Source organism: Macaca mulatta, chromosome 1, assembly GCF_049350105.2.
Source record: "Macaca mulatta isolate MMU2019108-1 chromosome 1, T2T-MMU8v2.0, whole genome shotgun sequence".
In the NCBI taxonomy this organism is placed as follows: Eukaryota; Metazoa; Chordata; class Mammalia; order Primates; family Cercopithecidae; genus Macaca; species Macaca mulatta.
This window is the reverse complement of record NC_133406.1, coordinates 188,776,428-188,796,510: the sequence shown is the minus strand read 5'-3', so window position 1 is coordinate 188,796,510 and position 20,083 is coordinate 188,776,428. Positions and strand designations below refer to the sequence as shown.

The window sequence follows — 20,083 nt, the reverse complement described above, 5'->3', positions numbered from 1 at the left end:
GGATCGCCTGAGCCAGGAGGTTAAGGCTGCAGTGAGCCATGATCATGACACGGCACTCCAGCCTAGGAAATAGACTGAGGAGGTCCTGTCTCAAAAAAAAAGAAAAAAAAAAGGCTGGGATCGGTGGCTCATGCCTGTAATCTCAGCACTTTGGGAGGCCAAGGCAAGCAGATCACATGAGGCCAGGAGTTTGAGACCAGCTGAACCACAAAACCCCATCTCGACTAAAACTACAAAAATTAGCCAGGTGGAGTGGCATGTGCCTATAATCCCGGCTACTCGGGAGGCTGAGGCAGGAGAATCGCTTGAACCTGGGAGGCAGAGCTTGCAGCAAGCCGAAATCGGGTCACTGCACACTAGCCTGAATGACAGAGCAAGACTGTGTAAAATAAAAAAAAATTAAAAAAAAAAAAAAGCAAGCAATAACCAGAAAAAGTAGAAAATTTAAAACAAAGTATCACATCACTGTAGAATTTCTTCAGAGAAGTTCAAAACGAGGCCAGGCATGATGGCTCAGACCTGTAATCCCAGCACTTCGGGAGGTCACAGCAGGCAGATCACTTGAGATCAGGTGTTCAAGACCAGCCCCTGGCCAACACGGTGAAACCCTGTCTTTGCTAAAAACACAAAAGTTAGCTGGGCAATGGTGGCGCATGCCTGTAGTCCCAACTACTTGGGAGACTGAACCAGGAGGATCACTTGAACCCGGGAGGTGGAAGCTGCAGTGGGCCAAGATCACACCACTGTACTCCAGCGTGGGTGACAGAGCAAGACTCTGTCTCAAGAAAAAAAAAAAATTAGCCTTTGGTGCAGATTTAATAATGTTTCTTTAATGAATTCAACCTAAAATTACAAGACAAAACAGCACTTAAGTCATTTCAATCAACAATGATGTTTGAATCACAAGTAATGGCAAGCTGCTTCATATACTTCCTGTGCTATAAAAAGTTAAAACAAGAAGCAATACCTCCATTCCCCCACAAACTATGGTTTCAGCAGTGCCTTCCAGACCTTGTTGCAATCACGAGGAAACTTCTATATTTCAAAGTCCAATTAACTGTGCAATTGAGGAGATTCCACCTAATTTAATTGGAAGTGACTGATCTATAGTGTTTGATCTATTTAATCTATAATACATGTTAAAAGGAAAAAATATCAGAGAAGAACCTAATAGAATTATATAAATATTTTCCAAGCAATGAGTATGCTCAATTAAAGTCATATACAGATGCTCCTCGACTTACAACAGGGTTAGGTCCTGATAAACCCATTTTGAGTTGAAAATACTGTAAATTGAAAATGCATTTAACCTAACCTACTGAACATTAACAGTTTAGCCTAGCCTACCTCAAATATGCTGAGAATGCTTACATAAGCCTACAGTTGGGGAAAATCATCCAACACAAAGTCTATTTTATAATAAAGTGTTGAATATCTCATGTAATTTATTGAATACAATACTTAAGTGAAAAACAGAAAGATCATATGGGTACTCAAAGATCAGTATCTCCTGAATGCATATCACTTTTTTGCACCATGGAAAGTGGAAAAACCCTAAGTTGAACCAACATAAATTAGGGACCATCTGTACTCATAGATTGCTATCAGTATTTCATATTAATATATTGGCAGTACCTAGCTGTGTGGAAAGACATTTTCAAAGACAGAATATGTAAAATCTCATTACAAATCAGACTTAACAGATGAACATTGGCAATTGACTGACGAACACTTAATTTTGAATCCCAATAAAGCAAAATGTTATCCCAATAAAAATTCCGTCATTCTTACTAGAACTGTATTACCAAAACATATACTATATTTTGAACTTCATAAAAATTTTCACCAAAAATTTGCAGAAATTTGTTTTCTTTTTTGATATACAAGTACTTACATAATATCCTCAATTTTGCCTCCTGACTGACAAAGCCCAGTGTTTATTAGCTGGACCTTTTACAGAAAATATTTGGTGATCTCTGGGATTTATACTTTTTTAAAAGTATGACTGGACAACTGGTTATCCATAGTTTTAAAAACACAGTAATAAAATTAGATTTTTGCCAGGCATGGTGGCTCACACCTATAATCGCAGCACTTTGGGAGGCCAAGGAGGGAAGATCACTTGAGGCCAGGACTTTGAGGCCAGCCTGGCTAATATGGTAAAACCCTGTCTCTACCAAAAATACAAAAATTAGCCAGGCGTGGTGGCACATGCCTGTAGTCCCAGCTACTCAGGAGGCTGAGGTGGGAGAGTCACTTGAACCCGGGAGGCAGAGGTTGCAGTGAGCTGAGATCACGCCACTGCACCCCATCCTGGGTGATGGAGTGAGACCTCATCTTAAAAAAAAAAAAAAATTAGATTTTTTAATGTTAAAAAAAATACTGTCATAAAATTTTTAGAATAAGATACCAAAAGTGCAAACCATAAAAGATCAATAACTGATTAAATTCTATGACTTTATAAACAAGGAGCAAACATAAGCTATGGACTTAGAGAATACATTTGCAACTCATATAATCAACAAAAAATTAGCATTCAAAATAAAATGAATTTTTACAAGTCAAATTTATAAAAAGAAAAAACAACCCAATAGAAAAGCAGGCAATTCATGAAAGGAGAAATCCTAATGTCTAGAAAGTATGAAATAATGCCTGATCTTACTAGTAATAAGAGAAAATACAAATTTTTTAAGTTTTGGGGGGTTTTGTTGAGACGGAGTCTCACTCTGTCACCCAGGTTAGAGTGCAATGGCGCGATCATGGCTCACTGCAACCTGCACCTCCCCGGGTTCAAGCGATACTCCCGCCTCAGCCTCCCAAGTAGCTAGGATTACAGGCAGCTGTCATCATGCCTGGCTAATTTTTGTATTTTTGTAGAGATGGGGTTTCACCATGTTGGCCAGGCTGGTCTTGCACTCCTGGTGATTAACCCGCCTTGGCTTCCCAAACTGCCAGAATTATAGGCATGTGCCACTGCGCCCAGCCTAAGAAGATTTTTTACGAAAGAAAAATATAGACTGATCTGAGTACATACAGTGGTATTCACAACTAAATGATGCCTTCTCCGGAGCTGCTTCACTTGACTAGCCTTTAAAAAAAAGTGAGAAATAAAATTTTCCACAGATCAGTAATTTTTTTTAAACCTAACAATATCGACCAAGCATGATAGCTCGCGCCTGTATTCTCAGCACTTTGGGAGGCCGAGGAGGGCAGATCAGGAGGTCAGGAGAACAAGACCATCCTGGCCAACATGGTGAAACCCCAGCTCTACTAAATATACAAAAAAAAAAAATTAGCCAGGCATGGTGGCAGGCGCCTGTAGTCCCAGCTACTCGGGAGGCTGAGGCAGAAGAATTACTTGAACCTAGTGAGCCAAGATCACGCCACTGCATAGCCTGGGCAATAGAGGAAGACTGTATCTCAAAAAAAAAAAGGAAAAAAAAATTGTTTTAAATTAGCTGGGCGTGGTGGCAGTCCCAGCTACTCCAGAGGCTGAGGCAAGAGGGCCCCTTGAGCCCAGGACTTCTAGGTTACAGTAAGCTATGATTCCAGCACTGCACTCCAGCCTGGGCAACAGAGTGAGAACTGATCTTTAAAAAAAAAGAAACTAACAATACCAATAACTGCTAAAAATGTAAGCACGTAAGAAGCAGGAACTCTCATGTTCTATTGGTGTCAATGTGAAAGAGCACAACCCATTAAGAACAGTACTTTGGCTATATCTAGTGAGGTTAAAAATGAGTATACCCAGTCATTTCACCTATAGGTATCATTTCACTCATAGGTATGTGCCCCAGATAAATTCTCAAATGTGTGCACAAGGAACCATATACAGTTCTCTGAAACACTAGAAACAACTTAAATGAAAAACAAAAAGAGAAAAGATAAATTGTGGCATAGTCATAAAACAAAATATAACAGAAAATTGTAACCAAATGACAATAGGAAAATAATGATGTATTCATCAACAAAATATTAAACATTGGTTAACACAAATAACTAGTATTACACTGATTGACATGGATAAATCTCAAAGCAATGTTAAACCAAAAAACAAACAAAAAAAAAGATTATGAGACATCTAATGTGATACTTTTCTATTTCTATAATGTTTTAAAACATGCAAAAACAATGATATATACTGCTTAAAAAGTATGTTTACTAAAAAGTATACAACTATAGACAGAAACGGTATGGTATATACATGAAATTTAGATAATGGTTAACACTGAAAAAAGAAGACAGAGAAGGTAACGGGAAGAGGCAACATAAAGAGGGTTTCAACTGTATCTGTAAGGTTTTGTTTCTATATATATGTATGTTTTATATATACATACATGTTTTCTATATAACATATATGTCATATATATTCAAAGACAGGGTATCAGTCTGTCGCTCAGGCTGCAACACAATGACGCGATCATAGCTCACTGTAACCTCAAACTCCTGGGCTCCTGCGATACTCCTGCCTCAGCCTACTAAAGCACAGGGATTACAGGCATGATGAGCCACTGTGCCCAGACTAAACATTATGTTTTGATCCAAACAAAAAACAAGAAAAGTGACCAAACAAACAAACAAAAAACTGAAAAGTATATCTTTATGTAACAAGCCAAAGGAGAAAAGGAAGAAGACAGAAATGGAAGCAAGACTTTAAAACAGGCACTACTCTAGGCACTGGGGATATAAGCAGTAAACAAAACTAATTCCTTGCCCTTGTGATGAAACATTCCAGTGCAGGAAAACGACAATGCACAAGTAAATTTATGTCAAATGACAGTAAGTGCTATGAAAAAAAAAAAAAAAAAAAAAAAAAGAGTAAGAAAAAACATGAAGATAGGAAAACAATAAAATTTATTTTATACGTGCTGATATTTAAAGTCATGAGACTGGATAACATAGGGAGTAAGGGTAGATGAGAAGTCTGAAAATTGAGCCCTAGACAATCCAAAATTTAGAAGTCAGGGAAATGAGAAGAGATCTGTGAATAAGCAGGAAGAGAACTATGAACAGTGGTAACCTGAAAGTCAACTGATCAAAGCATTTCAAGAAGAATGATGCACTATGCAATATGATGCTGATAGGTTGACTAAGATAACTTGAGAATTGACCAATGTAAAGATATTAGTGACCCTGAACTAGCTATTTCAGTGTAACAATAGTGGCAGAAGTCTACTCTGAGTGACCTTAAGAAATAATGGGAACAGATGAATTACAAACTGCAAGTACAGATAACTCAACAAGTTTTGCTACAAAGTTACCAGAGAAACTGACTAGCCAGAAGGACATAGCTCCAAGGGGATACAGAATAAAGAAATTTTTTCTCCTGAAGATGGAAACAATTACAGTGTATTTGTATGCTCCTGGGGATGACCCAGTAAATGACAAACTGATGATGCAGGATGGAAGAACAATTGCTGGAATAATTAGTGGAACATAAAATGTATAAGGAGATGGGATCCAGTGCACAACTGGAGAGTAGAGGCAGGTCTTAGAAGTACAGACTATTCATTTATTAGTAACAGAAGAGACCATATGCAAAGACTCAAAGAAACAAATTCCCTCCCTTCAAAAATTTCAACAGAATAGAATGGAAAGACAAGTAATAACTACAAAAATATGAAATCGCTTGAAAAAAAAATTGCTACATTGCTAGAGGGCCACACAAGAGTCACTAACTACATGTGGGAAGGGACTACTAAAGGAAAATAGAAAAGAGAGGAGATACTCATGCATGAATTCAAAAGGCAAATATGACCAAAGAAAACATGTGCCAAGAAAAGGAGCACAAAATAGCACAACAGAAGATAAAGATGAAGATAGAATGTTAAGAACAAAATAGGCGGCCTTGGACATCACCTGCCATTATGAGAAGTTTGTTAGAAGGAATGAAATGAGAGAATACAATCCATTTATACTCTAATTACTGCTTAGTACCTGTTCAGTAATGTATTTTCATAGAATAGCACTTAAATCTATCATGTAGTAACAGTACTGTCTGGCTGGGCACACAGTGGTTCATGCCTGTAATTCCAGCACTTTGGGTGGTCAAGGCAGGAAGATCACTTGACTCCAGGATCCAGGAATTCGAGACCAGCCTGGGTGGCATGGTGAAACCCCATCTCTACAAAAATTAGTCAGGTGTGGTGGTGCATGCCTGTAGTCCCAGCTACTCAGGAGACTGAAGTGGGAGGATCACTTGAGCCTGGGAGGTAGAGGTTGCAGTGACCTGAGATCACACCACTGCACTGTATCCTGAGGCAGAGTGAGCCACCATCTCAAAAAATAAAATAAGGCATAGAAATTATTTAAAATGTTACCAGTGGTTAATGCAGCGTAGAATAATTATGGAGAATTCTCTTTTCTTGAGATAGGGTCTCACTCTGTTGCCCACACTGGAGTGTACTGGTGTGATCATGGCTCACGACAATGTCAAACTCCTGTGCTCAAGCCATCCTCCCACCTCAGACTCCCAAGTGGCTGGGACCACACCAGCTTGGTGGTGCACACCACAAAGCCCAGCTAATTTTTTAATTTTTTGTAGAGGTAGGGTCTTGTTTTGTTGCCCAGGCTGGCCTCAAACTCATGATCTCAAACGATCCTCCTGCCTTGACTTCTCAAGATGCTGGGATTATAGGCATGAACCAGTGCACCCAGCCAGAATTCTTAAATTTTCTTTTATCTAAGGTTCCTTCCCTATGATGACCACATAATACTTCTTTATTGTTATTTAACACTTATCTTCCTGTAACTATGAAAAAATAAATAAAACAAAAGTCAAATCTCCCCTTCCTTTCCCCAGAGAAATAAGCTTGCTGAATACCATACCTAATCATTTCTGTACATATATATGAATACGTTAAAAACTATAATTTAGGTAAACATATAACAGTAATGTTTTTTCCTTTTACAAATGTAATTATACATTTTGTTTTGCCACTAGTTTTCATTCAACAATAAATCAGAGGAGATCTATTTCAATACATAAAACCACCTATTCTTTTTATAGCTATGTATTATTTTCATTGTAAAACTGTATCATAGTTTAATCTTTATTCAACCAATGGAAAACAAAGTTGTACCAACTTTTTACTACTACAAAAAATGCTACAAAGAAAGCTTTATTCATGGCCTTAATCCAATAACTGTAAACATATAAAAACAGTAATGGCTAACATTTGAGTGCTTACTATGCCAAGCACAAGCTTCCATATAAAATACATAATATCAACATATGCATCTGTACTATTTGTATTATTTGTACTTCTGTAACCTGTCCATATTCATTTTCTCTGAAAATCAATTGCTTTAAAACAACTGGCCAAAATACGCTTAAAACAAATTTTTTTTTTAGAGATGGAGGGATCTCATTTTGTTGTGCAGGCTGGTCTTGAACTCCTGGGCTCAAGCCATCCTCCCACCTCAGCCTCCCAAATAGCTGGGATTATAGGCATGTGCCACTGTGCCCAGCTTCAGAATACAATTTTAATCTAAGAAATTTCTGGCAAAATATCCCCATGGGTTCTGTGAAAATAACTGGCATGTAAGCACTCATACACTCATGCATTCTACAAATATTATGAGAACCTAAAATGTGCTAGATATTGAGTGAATAAAACAGACATGATATCCGTACTCGTGGGCATTTAGCCTTGCAAACATTTAAAGTGAATTAAGTGGAAAGCAAAAAGAAAAGTGAAGAGGCAAACACATCAGCTACAGAAAGACTAGTACCATTTGTGTCAACACACAATTATAACTGATTCTTAAGCCAGTCTGCCACATCCTATGGATTTAAACTACTGCTTTAATCTTAAAATACTGCTTTATTTTTATCATTTCATGCTCAGGAACCCACAAATTTTCTTAGTATTTACCACGTATATACTTCACCCATTTTCTACATTAGCTATTTCAAACCTTCACACTCAAGGCTTCCCCTATGCATCCCACTATTTCCCCTAGTTTCCCAGAGGACCACCTAAGTACATTTTAATGACTACTTTACAGAAAAGGGGGGAAAGTTACCATTTCAAGTTTTCACTGCCTGCATCCACACTAATTACAACTTCCTTCGCTCTAAGTGAAGATATTTTCTCATCTCTCTAAAATGAGTCTCTCTGCATATGTTCTTAAGATTAATCCTGTCACCTCACAACTATCTAAGGATCTATTACTATTACTAGTAATTTATTACTAGTAATCTATTACTGTCTGTATCTTCAGCATCTCTACTGATTCTTTTTTTCTCAAGCAAGGCATGCTCACTTCTTATTCATCTTGAAAAAAACACTCTTGCTACAATGTACTGTTTTTATCCTAAAATCTCCTCTCATCCCTTCCCCTTTAAAACCAAACAATGTGGGGCGCGGTGGCTCACGCCTGTAATCCCAGCACTTTGGGAGGCCGAGGTGGGAGGATCACAAGGTCAGGAGATTGAGACCACGGTGAAACCCCGTCTCTACTAAAAATACAAAAAATTAGCCGGGCGCGGTTGTGGGCGCCTGTAGTCCCAGCTACTCGGGAGGCTGAGGCAGGAGAATGGCGTGAACCCGGGAGGCGGAGCTTGCAGTGAGCCGAGATCGCGCCACTGCACTCCAGCCTGGGCTGGGCGACAGAGCGAGACTCCGTCTCAAAAAAAAAAAAAACAAACAAACAATGTGTACCTCGCCATTCAAAATTTCTCACTCTTGGTCGGTCATGGTGCCTCACGTAATCCTAGCACTATGGGAGGCTCAGACGAGTATCACTTGAGGTCAAGAGTTCAAAATCAGCCTGGCCAATATGATGAAATGCCCTCTCTACTAAAAATACAAAAATTAGCTAGGCATGGTGGCACATGCCTATAATCCCGGCTACTTGGGAGGCTGAGGCACGAGAATCGCTTGAACTCGGGAGGTGGAAGTTGCAGTGAGCCAAGACCATGCCACTGCACTCAAGCCTGGGTGACAGAGCAAGACTCCATCTCAATCAATGTCTCACTCTCCATTCATCCTTAACTCACTACACTCTGGTTTCTGCCTCCATATCACTCCTTTGAAACTTTCACCAGTAGTAATTTCTTGAGTCTCCAAAAGAGACTCAGGCCTAGTACTACTTGACCTCTGTTTTATCTATCATCACTCCTTGCTTCAAGCATTCTCCTCCACTGGTTCATTAAAAAAAAAAAAAAAAAAAAAAAAAAAAGCCACTATCAGCTGCTTCCCGACTGCTCCTTTTCAATTTCAATTGTTTATGGGTTGCTCTTCTTCTGTGTCCTTATGAATATTCTTAGACTTAGAGACATGAGTTGACTTGCTAAAGGTCACATACCAGTAGATAGCAAACTAGAAACACAAATGACAAAACAAAAGTCATACTTTACATATCCCTATTCTAGCACCTATTATATTTAATGCATTTCAGTTTCAGTATCTGCTCCCTGACTCTCCTATAGCAGATCATAAGCTTCTTAAAAGCAAAAGAGTTTTTACCATCATTCAGTTCTTTAAAAACAGGGCGTTTTTGTTTGTTTGTTTTCTGTTTTGGTTTTTTTTTTTTTTTTTTGAGACAGAGTCTGGCTCTGTCGCCCAGGCTAAAGCGCAGTGGGCGTGATCTCGATTCACTGCAACCTCTGCCTCCTGGGTTCAAGCAATTCTCCTGCCTCAGCCTCCCCAGTATCTGGGATTACAGGCACCCACCACCACGCCCAACTAATTTTTGTATTTTAGTAGAGACAGGGTTTCACCATATTGGCCAGATAGGTCTCCAACTCCTGACCTCAGGTGACCCACCAGCCTTGGCCTCCCAAAGTGCTGGGATTACAGGCATGAGCCACCGCACCCAGCCAGAAAAACAGAGAGCTTTTGTGGGTTTTTTTGTTTTTGTTTTTTTGAGACAGAGTCTCACCCTGTCGCCCAGGCTGGAGTGCAATGGCACAATCTCAGCTCACTGCAAACTCCACCTCCCAGATTCAAGCAATTCTCCTGTCTCAGCCTCCCAAGTAGCTGGGATTACAGAGGCACGCAACCACGCCTGGCTAATTTTTTGTATCTTCAGTAAAGACAGGGTTTTACCATGTTGGCCAGGCTGGTCTTGAACTCCTGACCTCATGATTCGCCTGCTTTAGCCTCCCAAAGTGCTAGGATTACAGGTGTGAGCTACCGCGCCTGGCCAACAGAGAGCTTTTTAATGCTAAATCTTATTTTCCTAAAACACACACACACACACACACACACACACATACACACACATTTTAGTTATAAACAATATATACTCTTTCTATTCTTACTAGCCCATCAGCCCACAGTAAAGAAATCAGTCAGGCCCAGTGCAGTGGCTCATGCCAGTACTCCCAGCACTTTGGGAGGTCAAGGTAGGCTGATTGCTTGAGCTCAGAAGTTTGAGACTAGCCTGAGCGAAATACCATCTCTTAAAAAAAATACAAAAATTAACTGGGCATGATGGTGTGCACCTGTAGTCCCAGCCACTTAGGAGGCCAAGGTGGGGAGGATGGCTTGAACCTGGTAGGTAGAGGCTGCAGTGACTTGAGATCATGCCACTGCACTCCAGCCTGAGTGACAGAGCCAGACTGTCTCAAACACAAAACAAAACAAAATAAGGAAATCAGTCTAAGGAATAGTAAGAGACAAAAGATATGTTTATTAAAGTTATACTAGTTTTCATAAGATTTAACATACTTCGACCTTAAAAGCACTTATTGCGTTAAATGAGTTTGAATCGCATGAAGTAATACCCAGGTTACCTCTACTTTACAAGACAAGTGGGAGTGCAAAAAAAGAGATTTGGATTCATTTGTTCATTTATATCAGACTAATGAATTGTTGTCAATCTCCTGGAATTTATGCACATGGAAGTCATAATGATTTCTCTGTAGCTGTGAGATTTTATTATCATTTTAGCAATATTTGTGTGTCTGTGTGTATGTGAAACGAAACACACACAAATGAAATTACTGGCTCACGTATTGAATGAAGCATTACTGTTCCAGGAGTTTTCGTTGTAAATATCAACAAATAAACCTATGTTCTTCCCATCCAATACAAAAAAAAAAGTTATCTTATTTCCTGGTGTATAGTTTTCTTCTGATACCTTAGATTTATATAAAGCTTCTGCTCAGTATAGGTGCTGCCAAAGTGAGCAAAAGGCTTCTGCTCAGAAGTGAGCCACTTCACTAGCAAACTATTCAGGAAGCCAACAAACGTTAGTGTTCTCAATGCAACTGTTCCGCTCACTTGAATTGTGATCCTCCTCCTGTTCAACAGCATACAACAGTAAACAACATAATATTCAGAAATAGCCTGTACCTTATTCAGCATATACCCACCCATTATTTTCTATAATATATTGAAATTTTATTTTATTTATTTATTTATTTTTGAGACACAGTCTTGCTCTGTTACCCAGGCTAGAATGTAGTGGCGTGATCTCAGCTCACTATATCCTCTGCCTCCCGAGTTCAAGCGATTCCCCTGCCTCTGCCTCCCAAGTAGTTGGGATTACAAGCGCCTGCCACTACAACTGGCTAATTTTTGTGGTTTTTTTGTTTTTTTTTTTTTGTTTTTTTTTTTTGAGACGGAGTCTCGCGCTGTCGCCCAGGCTGGAGTGCAGTGGCGCTATCTCGGCTCACTGCAAGCTCCGCCTCCCGGGTTCACGCCATTCTCCTGCCTCAGCCTCCTGAGTAACTGGGACTACAGGCGCCCGCCACCGCGGCCGGCTAATTTTTTGTATTTTTTAGTAGAGATGGGGTTTCACCGTGGTCTCGATCCCCTGACCTTGTGATCCGCCCGCCTCGGCCTCCCAAAAAGTGCTGGGATTACAGGCGTGAGCCACCGCGCCCGGCCAATTTTTGTATTTTTAGTAGAGACAGGGTTTCACCATGTTGGCCAGGCTGGTCTTGAACTCCTGACCTCAGATGATCCACCCACCTCCGCCTCCCAAAGTGCTGGGATTATAGGCATGAGCCCCCACGCCCAGCCTGAAAATTTATTAAGATAACCATCTCCTCACTTGTAACAGTCTGACCAAAATTTAAATTAGAAGGGTTTGCCCGTCGGAAGTTTATGTCTTTTCAGCCGGGTGTGGTAGCTCACGCCTGTAATCCCAGCACTTTGAGAGGCTGAGGTGGGCAGATCCCCTGAGGTCAGTTCAACACCAGCCTGGGCAACTTGGTGAGACGCCCCCCACCACCACCACCCCCCATCTCCATTTCTACAAAAAATTAGCCAGACATGGTGGGGCAGGTTGTGATGGTGCCTCTGTACTCCAGCCTGGGCGATGAATTGAAACCTTGTCTCAAAATTTTTTTAATCATTAAAAAAAATAAAAAAGAAGTTTATATACCATTTCATTTGTTCTTTCCTCCTCCATAGAAATACAGATCATTTTACAAGCAGGTTAAACATGGAGGGTGTTTTGTACTTGTTTTATTCAATCCAAAATACCTAACATTAAGTGTTCTTCATTGTTAAAATTATTTACTATTCAGAGTGCACCACGGCCAGGCCAGGTGCAGCGGCTCACCTGTGCCTATAATCCCAGCACTTTGGGAGGCCAAGCAGGGCAGATCATCTGAGGTCAGGAGTTCGAGACTAGCCTAGACAACATGGCAAAACCTCATCTCTACAAAAAATTAGCTGGGCATGATGGCACGTGCCTGTAGTCCCAGTTACTGGACAGCCTGAGGTGGAAGGATCACCTGAGCCTGGGAGGTCAAGGCTGCAGTGAGCCATGATCATGCCCCTGCACTCCAGCCTGGGTTACAAAGTGAGATCCTGTTTCAAAAATAAAAATAAAAATAAAAAATAAATAGAAAACACCACTACTAATCCTGCCCAACTAGAATTTCCACTCAACGCCAATAAAAATTTGAGTATCAATTCCCAACCTGAAGTCCCTTAACCCTTCTAGAAGGGAAGGGAATCAACACTTGGTGAGCATTTAATACAGATCTCTAAAAAAGCGTAATAGGTGTCCTGGAAATACGCCCAACATTTCAAAAAAAGCTAAATACAAATTACACATATGCTGAAGTAAAATTCCGCAGGTTATTAATAAATGAAGACTGGTAAATCTTTCAAGATATTATTTCACCACAATATTACTCTAAATGTGTCCTCCTCTGGTACTTATTCAAAAGACATATAATATGATGCTATGTACTGTAATGGATCATGTACAAAATCCTAGTGAAATACAATGGAAGGAGGAATTAGTTCTGCTTAGAAAGACTTCACAGAGGGAATATCTCAGCAGAATCTGGAAGGATAATTCAGCTCTCTGGGCTGCAGATGCCTCCTAAGGGTGTTTCTGGTTACAAAAATTCACAGAATTGAATTTGGGTAAGTCTTTAAAGATCACCTAGTCCTGAGATTTTCCACCTTTATTTTAAACTAATAACATCTTTTCTTCAAAAGTCCAATTGAAACTCCAGTCTATAAAACAGGTAATACGGAAGAACTGCTCTTTTGAAAGGGGAGGGTTATTGAAAAACACTGTTGTTCTAACCAACCCCCTTCGTTTTTAAACTAAGCTGAAACACTAAGAAGGACAATGACTTGGCAAAAGCCATATAAAGACAAAAGCGCAACAATTATTCAAAGAACAACTCTTAAGCATTATCTCCTCTTTGAAGTCTTTCCTTTCTCCCCCGGTGGAATTTACCAATGTATTTCATTCCTCAATATATCTAGGACATACTTCCATTATGGCTTCTATAAAACTTTAGTGTCCTAATTTTATTTACTTGTTTTTTGAAACAGCTAAGGGATCTTCCTACCTCAGCTTCCCAAGTAGCTGGGTCTACAGGCACACACCACCACACCCGGCTAATTTTTTCTGTGTAGAGACAGGGTCTCACTATGTTGCCCAGGCTGGTCTCGAACTCCTAGGCTCAAGTGATCCTCCCAATTCGGCCGCCCAAGTGCTGGGATTATAGGCATGAGCCACCATAACAGTCTCTAATTTTTTTTTTTTTTTTTAATGTGTCTGTGTCTCTCTCTACTGTTTTCCCTGAAGGCATGTACTGGCTCAATCATTTTTGTATATTCACCCAGACTAACATTTATCACATTGACCAAGTTTCAGAAAATATTTAATCTAGCTTGGTGCCTGGCACAGAGTAGGACTTAATAGGTATCTGTCAAACAAATTTACCAAAAATGAGGTCAGTAAATGAAATAACACATCTAAAGCAGTTACAACAGTAGCTGAAACATAGTGTATATTCCATAAACATTAGTTATTATGTAACTTTATATAGACAGGAAAAAACCCTGAAACCATTATTGAACATTTGATCTGGAAGGCAAAAACTAAGCACCTTTAATCAAGTTTTCAACTTGCTAATTTATATATTGCCAATACAGGTTGAGTATCCTTTATCTGAAACACTTGGGACCAAAAGTATTTCAAATTTTGGATTTTTTTGGATTTTGGAATATTTGCGTATACACAATGAGGTATCTCGGGGATGGGACCCAGTATAAATGCAAAATTCATTTATGTTTCATATATACCTTATAAACATAAACTGAAGATAATTTTATACAATATTTTTAATAATTTTGTGCATGAAACAAAGTTTGTGTACATGAACCAACCATCAAAAAGCAAAAGTGTTAGGTGTGGACTTTTTCACTTGTGGTGTCGTGTTGGCACTCATAAAGTTTTGGATTTCCAAGCATTTTGGATTTTTGGATTAGGGATACTCAACCTGTACAACCACCTCTTTGATGAGAAAGCAAAAATTTAGCTCATTTATAAAGACCCCTTGACTCTGGCAGCCTGGGGAAAATGTATCTAGACTTGAAGTGACAGGAGAAATTAGGCTGGTCCTAAACTTGGGGCTAAGTCACTTCTTTCTAGACCTCAGTTTTGGTCATCTGTCAAAGAGGGGTGGTGGGAAGTGGAAAAGATTATAAGGTTCTTTCTTGCTCTAATGCTGTAGGGGCTTATAACAAATTTAGAGCTAGAATCCTTCAGTTTTCAATTCACATGAACAAGAACTTTGTTAAAAATCAGCAAATGGGCAGGGCGCGGTGGCTCACGCCTGTAACCCCATCACTTTGGGAGAAGAGGCGGGCGGATCACGAGGTCAAGAGATGGAGACTATCCTGGCGAATATGGTGAAACTCCGTCTCTACAAAAATACAAAAAATTAGCTGGGTATGGTGGCGAGCACCTGTAGTCCCAGCTACTGGAGAGGTTGAAGCAGGAGAATCGCTTGAACCCGGGAGGCGAAGACTGCAGTGAGCCGAGATCGCGCCACTGCACTCCAGCCTGGTGACAGAGCGAGACTCCGTCTCAAACAAAAAAAGAAAGAAAGAAATCAGTAAATGATACACTGAATTTGGTGTCAGATAGTAGGGGTCATTATACCAGTTCTGTTATTATTTAGCTGTGTGATTCGAAGCAAGAAGCAAACCCTCTGGGTCTCAATTTCCTCAATCTGTTCAACAAAGTTGTTGGACAATATAAACTCTATTTAAAATACATCAAAGTCCAGGCCTGGCACAGTGGCTCATGCCTGTAATCCCAGTACTTTGGGAGGCCAAGGCAGGAGGATTCCCTAAGCCCAGGAGTTTGAAATTAGCCTGGGCAACATCGCAAGACCCAGGCTCTCATTAAAACACACACACACACACAAGATACATCATAGTCACGATACTCCATGAAATAAGCTACCTCTGAAGGAAATATTCAGGTGGGGACTGAATCACCAATTATTAGAAATGTTTAGAGGACTCCCGCACAAACCAAAAGTAGAGAATTTCAAGATTAGAAGAAACCTTACAACTCACCCAACTGAGACCCAAGTCCTCTCTAATATATTCCTGGAAGAGGTCGCCCAACCATTTTGGTAACGGAGAACTACCCATGGAAACAAGCCACTTCAATTTAGGCCAAGTATGATGCAAAGTTACTTTACTGAAGCCACACCATCCTCTGGTAACTTTCGTCCACTAGTTTCATCTATCACTTAAGCGTCCCTCATATATTTTGGATAGTGATAATACGCCCCTTAAATATCCTGTCCTCCAAAATTAAAGTACCCAACTCCGTCAACCTTTTCTGGTAACATGATACCAAGACTCCCTCACCATTCAGGCTGCGTTCCTCAAAGAAACCTCCATTCTTGCTTTAGCGACTGTATTAAAATGACTCGATAAGCTTCTCCCATTCTGACATCTTAGAACCCAAGATTTCCCACTTGCCCAGCTGACACCACAGGGAAGCCTCTAATCACGCTTGCCACCTCCACCCACGAAAGCATTTGGGGTGGAAAGTGTGCCCTGTTGCTCCACTGGGAGACATGGAGACAAGAAGTCACGGCGGCACCGACAGAGAAGCCGGCACACTGTTGGCCTCCCCAGTGCAAGCCTCCTCCCTCACCGGTATTGCTTGGGGTCGCTGGGAGACTTGACGATCTCAGGGTCCCCGGCATTACTGAGAGACCCCCTCCGTCCCTCTTCCTCAGATTCATCCGCTCCTAGACGGGCAACCCGGCTGTTCTCGCCCAGATCCTGTCCATTGGGCTGCAGGTCAGGGCAGCTGCAGGTAGACTTCGCCTTGTTCCTTCCAGGCATGGCCAGAATAGGAAAGGATCTGGCAGGAGCAGAGTCTTCGCACCGACCCCGCGTTTCGATTCGCCAGAGCGCCGCGAGCTCCCGCCCGGCCTCACACAACTTCCTCCGGGTGGCACAGACTGCAGCAACAGTGACTCTCCTCAGCATTCACCACCAAGCTGGAGCGATGGACATCCCGCTTCCCAGGACCCACCTCCTCCGCGTTCCAGAGGCGGTGGCGGCCGGCGCTGGTGCTGCCGCAGCCGCGGGGAACAGGCCTGAACCCCTCCCCCAACCCAGTCTCCCTCACGCCGACTTCCCTCATCCCTCCGCCCTCCCGGCCGCCGATGACGCTCCTGATTTTAGCCAATCATGAGGCAAGAAAGTAGTCACGCTCACGTAAGCAACCAATGAGAACAGGAAAGGAGAGGAACCAACGTGACCCGGACTGATTCTCGGAACAACCAGCGAGCATTTCGAAACCCAAGTGGGCGGGGCGAGGGAGAAGAGGCGGAGAGAGTGGCGCGGAGGACGACGGAAGAAGGGCACCTGGCGCGTTTATGACGTACGCAGGGAGTGTTTTGTAACAACCATTGAGTAGTCCTCCGCGTCTCATAGAAAAATATTCCCCTAATGAGAAAACTGAGAAACGAGTGCAGAGAATTAATTCCAAAGTTTTAAAATTTCCCATTCGTGTCATAGTTTGAGTACCCTACCCCTCGGACCCAGGGCAAGCCTTCGGCTGTGACTCAGCACGTAAAAAACCAGAACGCCGGAAGTATTTTCCTACACCCGCCGGATGGACGCTACTTCCCAGCGCCGCAAATACTAACTGGCTCTTTTCTACCCTACAGCCGGCCGTACGCTGGTGGGGTTTCATCCTCAAGGCCTAAGAAAGTGCGAAAAAGACCGGTCTGGACGTGCTCACTCTTCTGTGCGAAAACATTTTTTAGCTCCTCCAGCCTACTGTTAAATTCGGCCAATTTTTGAGCAGCTACAGCGTCTGCTGCCCTCAAGTCTCCTTTCGCAGTTTTTCCAGCTAGCAGTGGCCTTTGGTGAGCAATGTAAAATGTGACGGAAATACAAACATAAATGAAAGCTAAAAAGCAGCCGAAATTAATAAGATGCACTATACTGACACCATGGGGTAAGAGATCCTAGCTCATGCATATGAATGAATGGAGAAAGACTTGAAGCAGGGAGATGTGTTGGTAGTTACTGTATCTTCGAGGTTTTCGAGACCTCTTCTGAGTTCCAAATGCAAGGAATACAACCATGAACAAAATAAAACTTGCCTTAGGCTGGGCGTGGTAGCTCACACCTATAATCCCAGTACTTTGGGAGGCCGAAGCGGGAGGATTGCTTGAGCCCGGGAATTTGGTACCAGCCTGGGCAACATGGTGAGACCCCCGTCTCTACAAAATTCTTTTTTTAATTTAGCCAGGGGGGGTGGTGGTGCGTGCATGTGGTCCCAGCTACTCAGGAGGCTGAGACGGGAGGAACGCTTGAGTCCGGGAGGTCGAGGCTGCAGTGAGCCATGATTGCAACACTGCACTCCAGCCTCATTGACACAGTGAGACCCTGTCTAAACAACAACAACAAAAATTTTAAGCCTTGCCTTCGTGGAGCTTGCATTCTAATGGGAAGGAACAGTAAAATATGTCAACTAAAGAAAATCAGGCTTTTAAATAATTCAAGTTAGCTTTCTTCAGAAGTCTGACTGAGGACTGCCACCTGGGAGAGTCAGAGAGTTTTTTAGACTGCTCCAAAGCAGTGTTTCAGCCCGCAGCTTATATACAGGTGGTGGCCGCTCTGCATGTGCTTGGAAGTTAAATCAAATGTGCTTAGAAGGGCTGTGGTGGTGGCTCGGGCCTGTAATCCCAGTGCTTAAGGAGGCTGAGGCAGAAAGATTGCTTGAGGCCAGGCGTTTACAACCAGCCTGTGTAACATATCAAGACTCTGTCTCCACACACATAAAAAAAAAAAAAAAAAGCAAGGCGTAGTAGAACATGTCTGTAGTCCTAGCTACGGGAGAGGCAGAGGTAAAAGGATTGCTGGAACCCCTGAGTTTGAGGTTACAGTGAGCTATGATTGTGCCACTGCATTCTAGCCTGGCATTCTAGTCTAGCATTCTTGCTGTAACAGAGCAAGACCTTGTCTCTAATAAAAAAGAAAAAAATGTACTCAGGAGTTACACTAGAGCAAAATCTCACGAAGGTTTGGGTGGAAGAGAACACTTGTTTATAGATTATGGAGGCATAGTCATTAATCCTGTCAGACATGTAGAGGGAGAGGCAAGGTCGAGGATCGTTGGATTTATCTTTTCTAAAAATGCAGTAATTCAGGCAAGAGACATGGGAACTTGTGCTCTATCCTACTTATCTTCAGGGTATTCTGGAGGGCTGTGCATAGTCACTGTCTGAGGCTGTGAAATTCTGCTGGCCAGAGAGTTTGTGAAATTCTGCTGGTAAACAGAATGAGCAGACATGGCTTCTTATGTTTGCTACTTTGTCTCACATGTCCAAAAAACAATAAATGCAATGAAGACAAATTGTATGGGATAGGAAGATAAGGAGCTAGGGAGGAAGGGTACAATGATTTAGGTAGAAAATGATGCAACCTAAACTGGAGCAGTAGATGAGGTAAATTGAAAAATACTGTTCAAATATCCCAGTTTGTTTCCATACATCTCTTCAAGAACTTACCAGTTTTTATTTTTTTTATTTTTATTTTTTTTAGATGTATTCATTTATTTGACATATTAAATTAGACAAAGATACATACATAACCAGATAAAAGCAATCACATTCTCACACTACTTGAACACACAGCAGTGGTCAAAAATAATGGATTGTAAAATGGACCCCAGGATTCAATGCAAAAACCACCCCATAAAAGAAAAGTTTCAGGCTTCTAACTTCACTGAATCCAGTACTAAACGTGCTTCTTTATATTCCTCAGTTTCTTCCAAGTCTTTTTCACATTCTAATATCTGTTGAAGATCCAAATATGCGGCTTCCAACCTGCGCTGGCAATCTGGGATCATCATCCGGGATTCTTGTAGGATCTCTACCTGCTTTTTAATGTCATAATTTTCACCATCTTCAGCTCTCATTTTTTCAATCTTTTCTTCCTGTTGTTTTGCCTCTTTTTCATACATCACTTTTTCTTTGACCAACCGCTTCACCACGCCGGTCTTGATCTTGATCTGTCTCACGCGAGGTTCGGCCATGGTCCCTAGAGCGCCGCGGGAAGGAGGGGTGAAGAACCAGGCAAGAACTTACCAGTTTTTAAACTAAGCAACTCCACTAGACTTCCCTTCTTCAGAGCAGGAGGTTGTTGTTGGTTTTGTTTGTTCGTTTAGAGATGAGTTCTCACTATGTCTATCCAGGCTGGTCTCAAACTCCTGGCCTTAAGCCATCCTCCCACCTCAGCCTCCCAAATCACTGGGATTACTATAGGCATAAACTACTGCATCTAGTTCACAGCAGTGGTTTTTAATTAAATTTTTCTAACTA

The 20,083-nt window shown here is 41.5% G+C and overlaps 2 protein-coding genes across 7 annotated transcripts in view; both read right to left on the bottom strand.

The window, feature by feature from the left end:
* Positions 1 to 16,845, bottom strand: part of NRDC (nardilysin convertase) — a 100,242-nt gene extending 83,397 nt beyond the window's left edge. For 3 of the 6 annotated variants that reach the window (XR_013402055.1, XM_077957218.1, XM_015139671.3), the window contains exon 1: positions 16,393 to 16,845. Coding sequence is in view for 2 of the 6 variants with exons in the window: in XM_077957218.1 (XP_077813344.1) it covers positions 16,393 to 16,733 (341 nt within the window). In the remaining 4 variants the exon portion in view is untranslated. Of the gene's footprint in view, positions 1 to 16,100; positions 16,159 to 16,392 lie in introns of those variants that run through there. The other 3 variants (XM_077957230.1, XM_028833839.2, XM_077957231.1) reach the window with 2 other exon arrangements.
* Positions 16,846 to 19,273: 2,428 nt separating this feature from the next.
* LOC712612 (tubulin-specific chaperone A) lies at positions 19,274 to 19,825 on the bottom strand. Its single transcript, XM_077957483.1, has 2 exons — positions 19,639 to 19,825; positions 19,274 to 19,557 (listed from the first exon to the last, which is right to left on the bottom strand). The coding sequence occupies exons 1-2, from the start codon at positions 19,795 to 19,797 to the stop codon at positions 19,471 to 19,473; spliced, it is 246 nt and encodes an 81-aa protein (XP_077813609.1). The 5' UTR covers positions 19,798 to 19,825; the 3' UTR covers positions 19,274 to 19,470.
* Between the last annotated feature and the right edge of the window lie 258 nt (positions 19,826 to 20,083).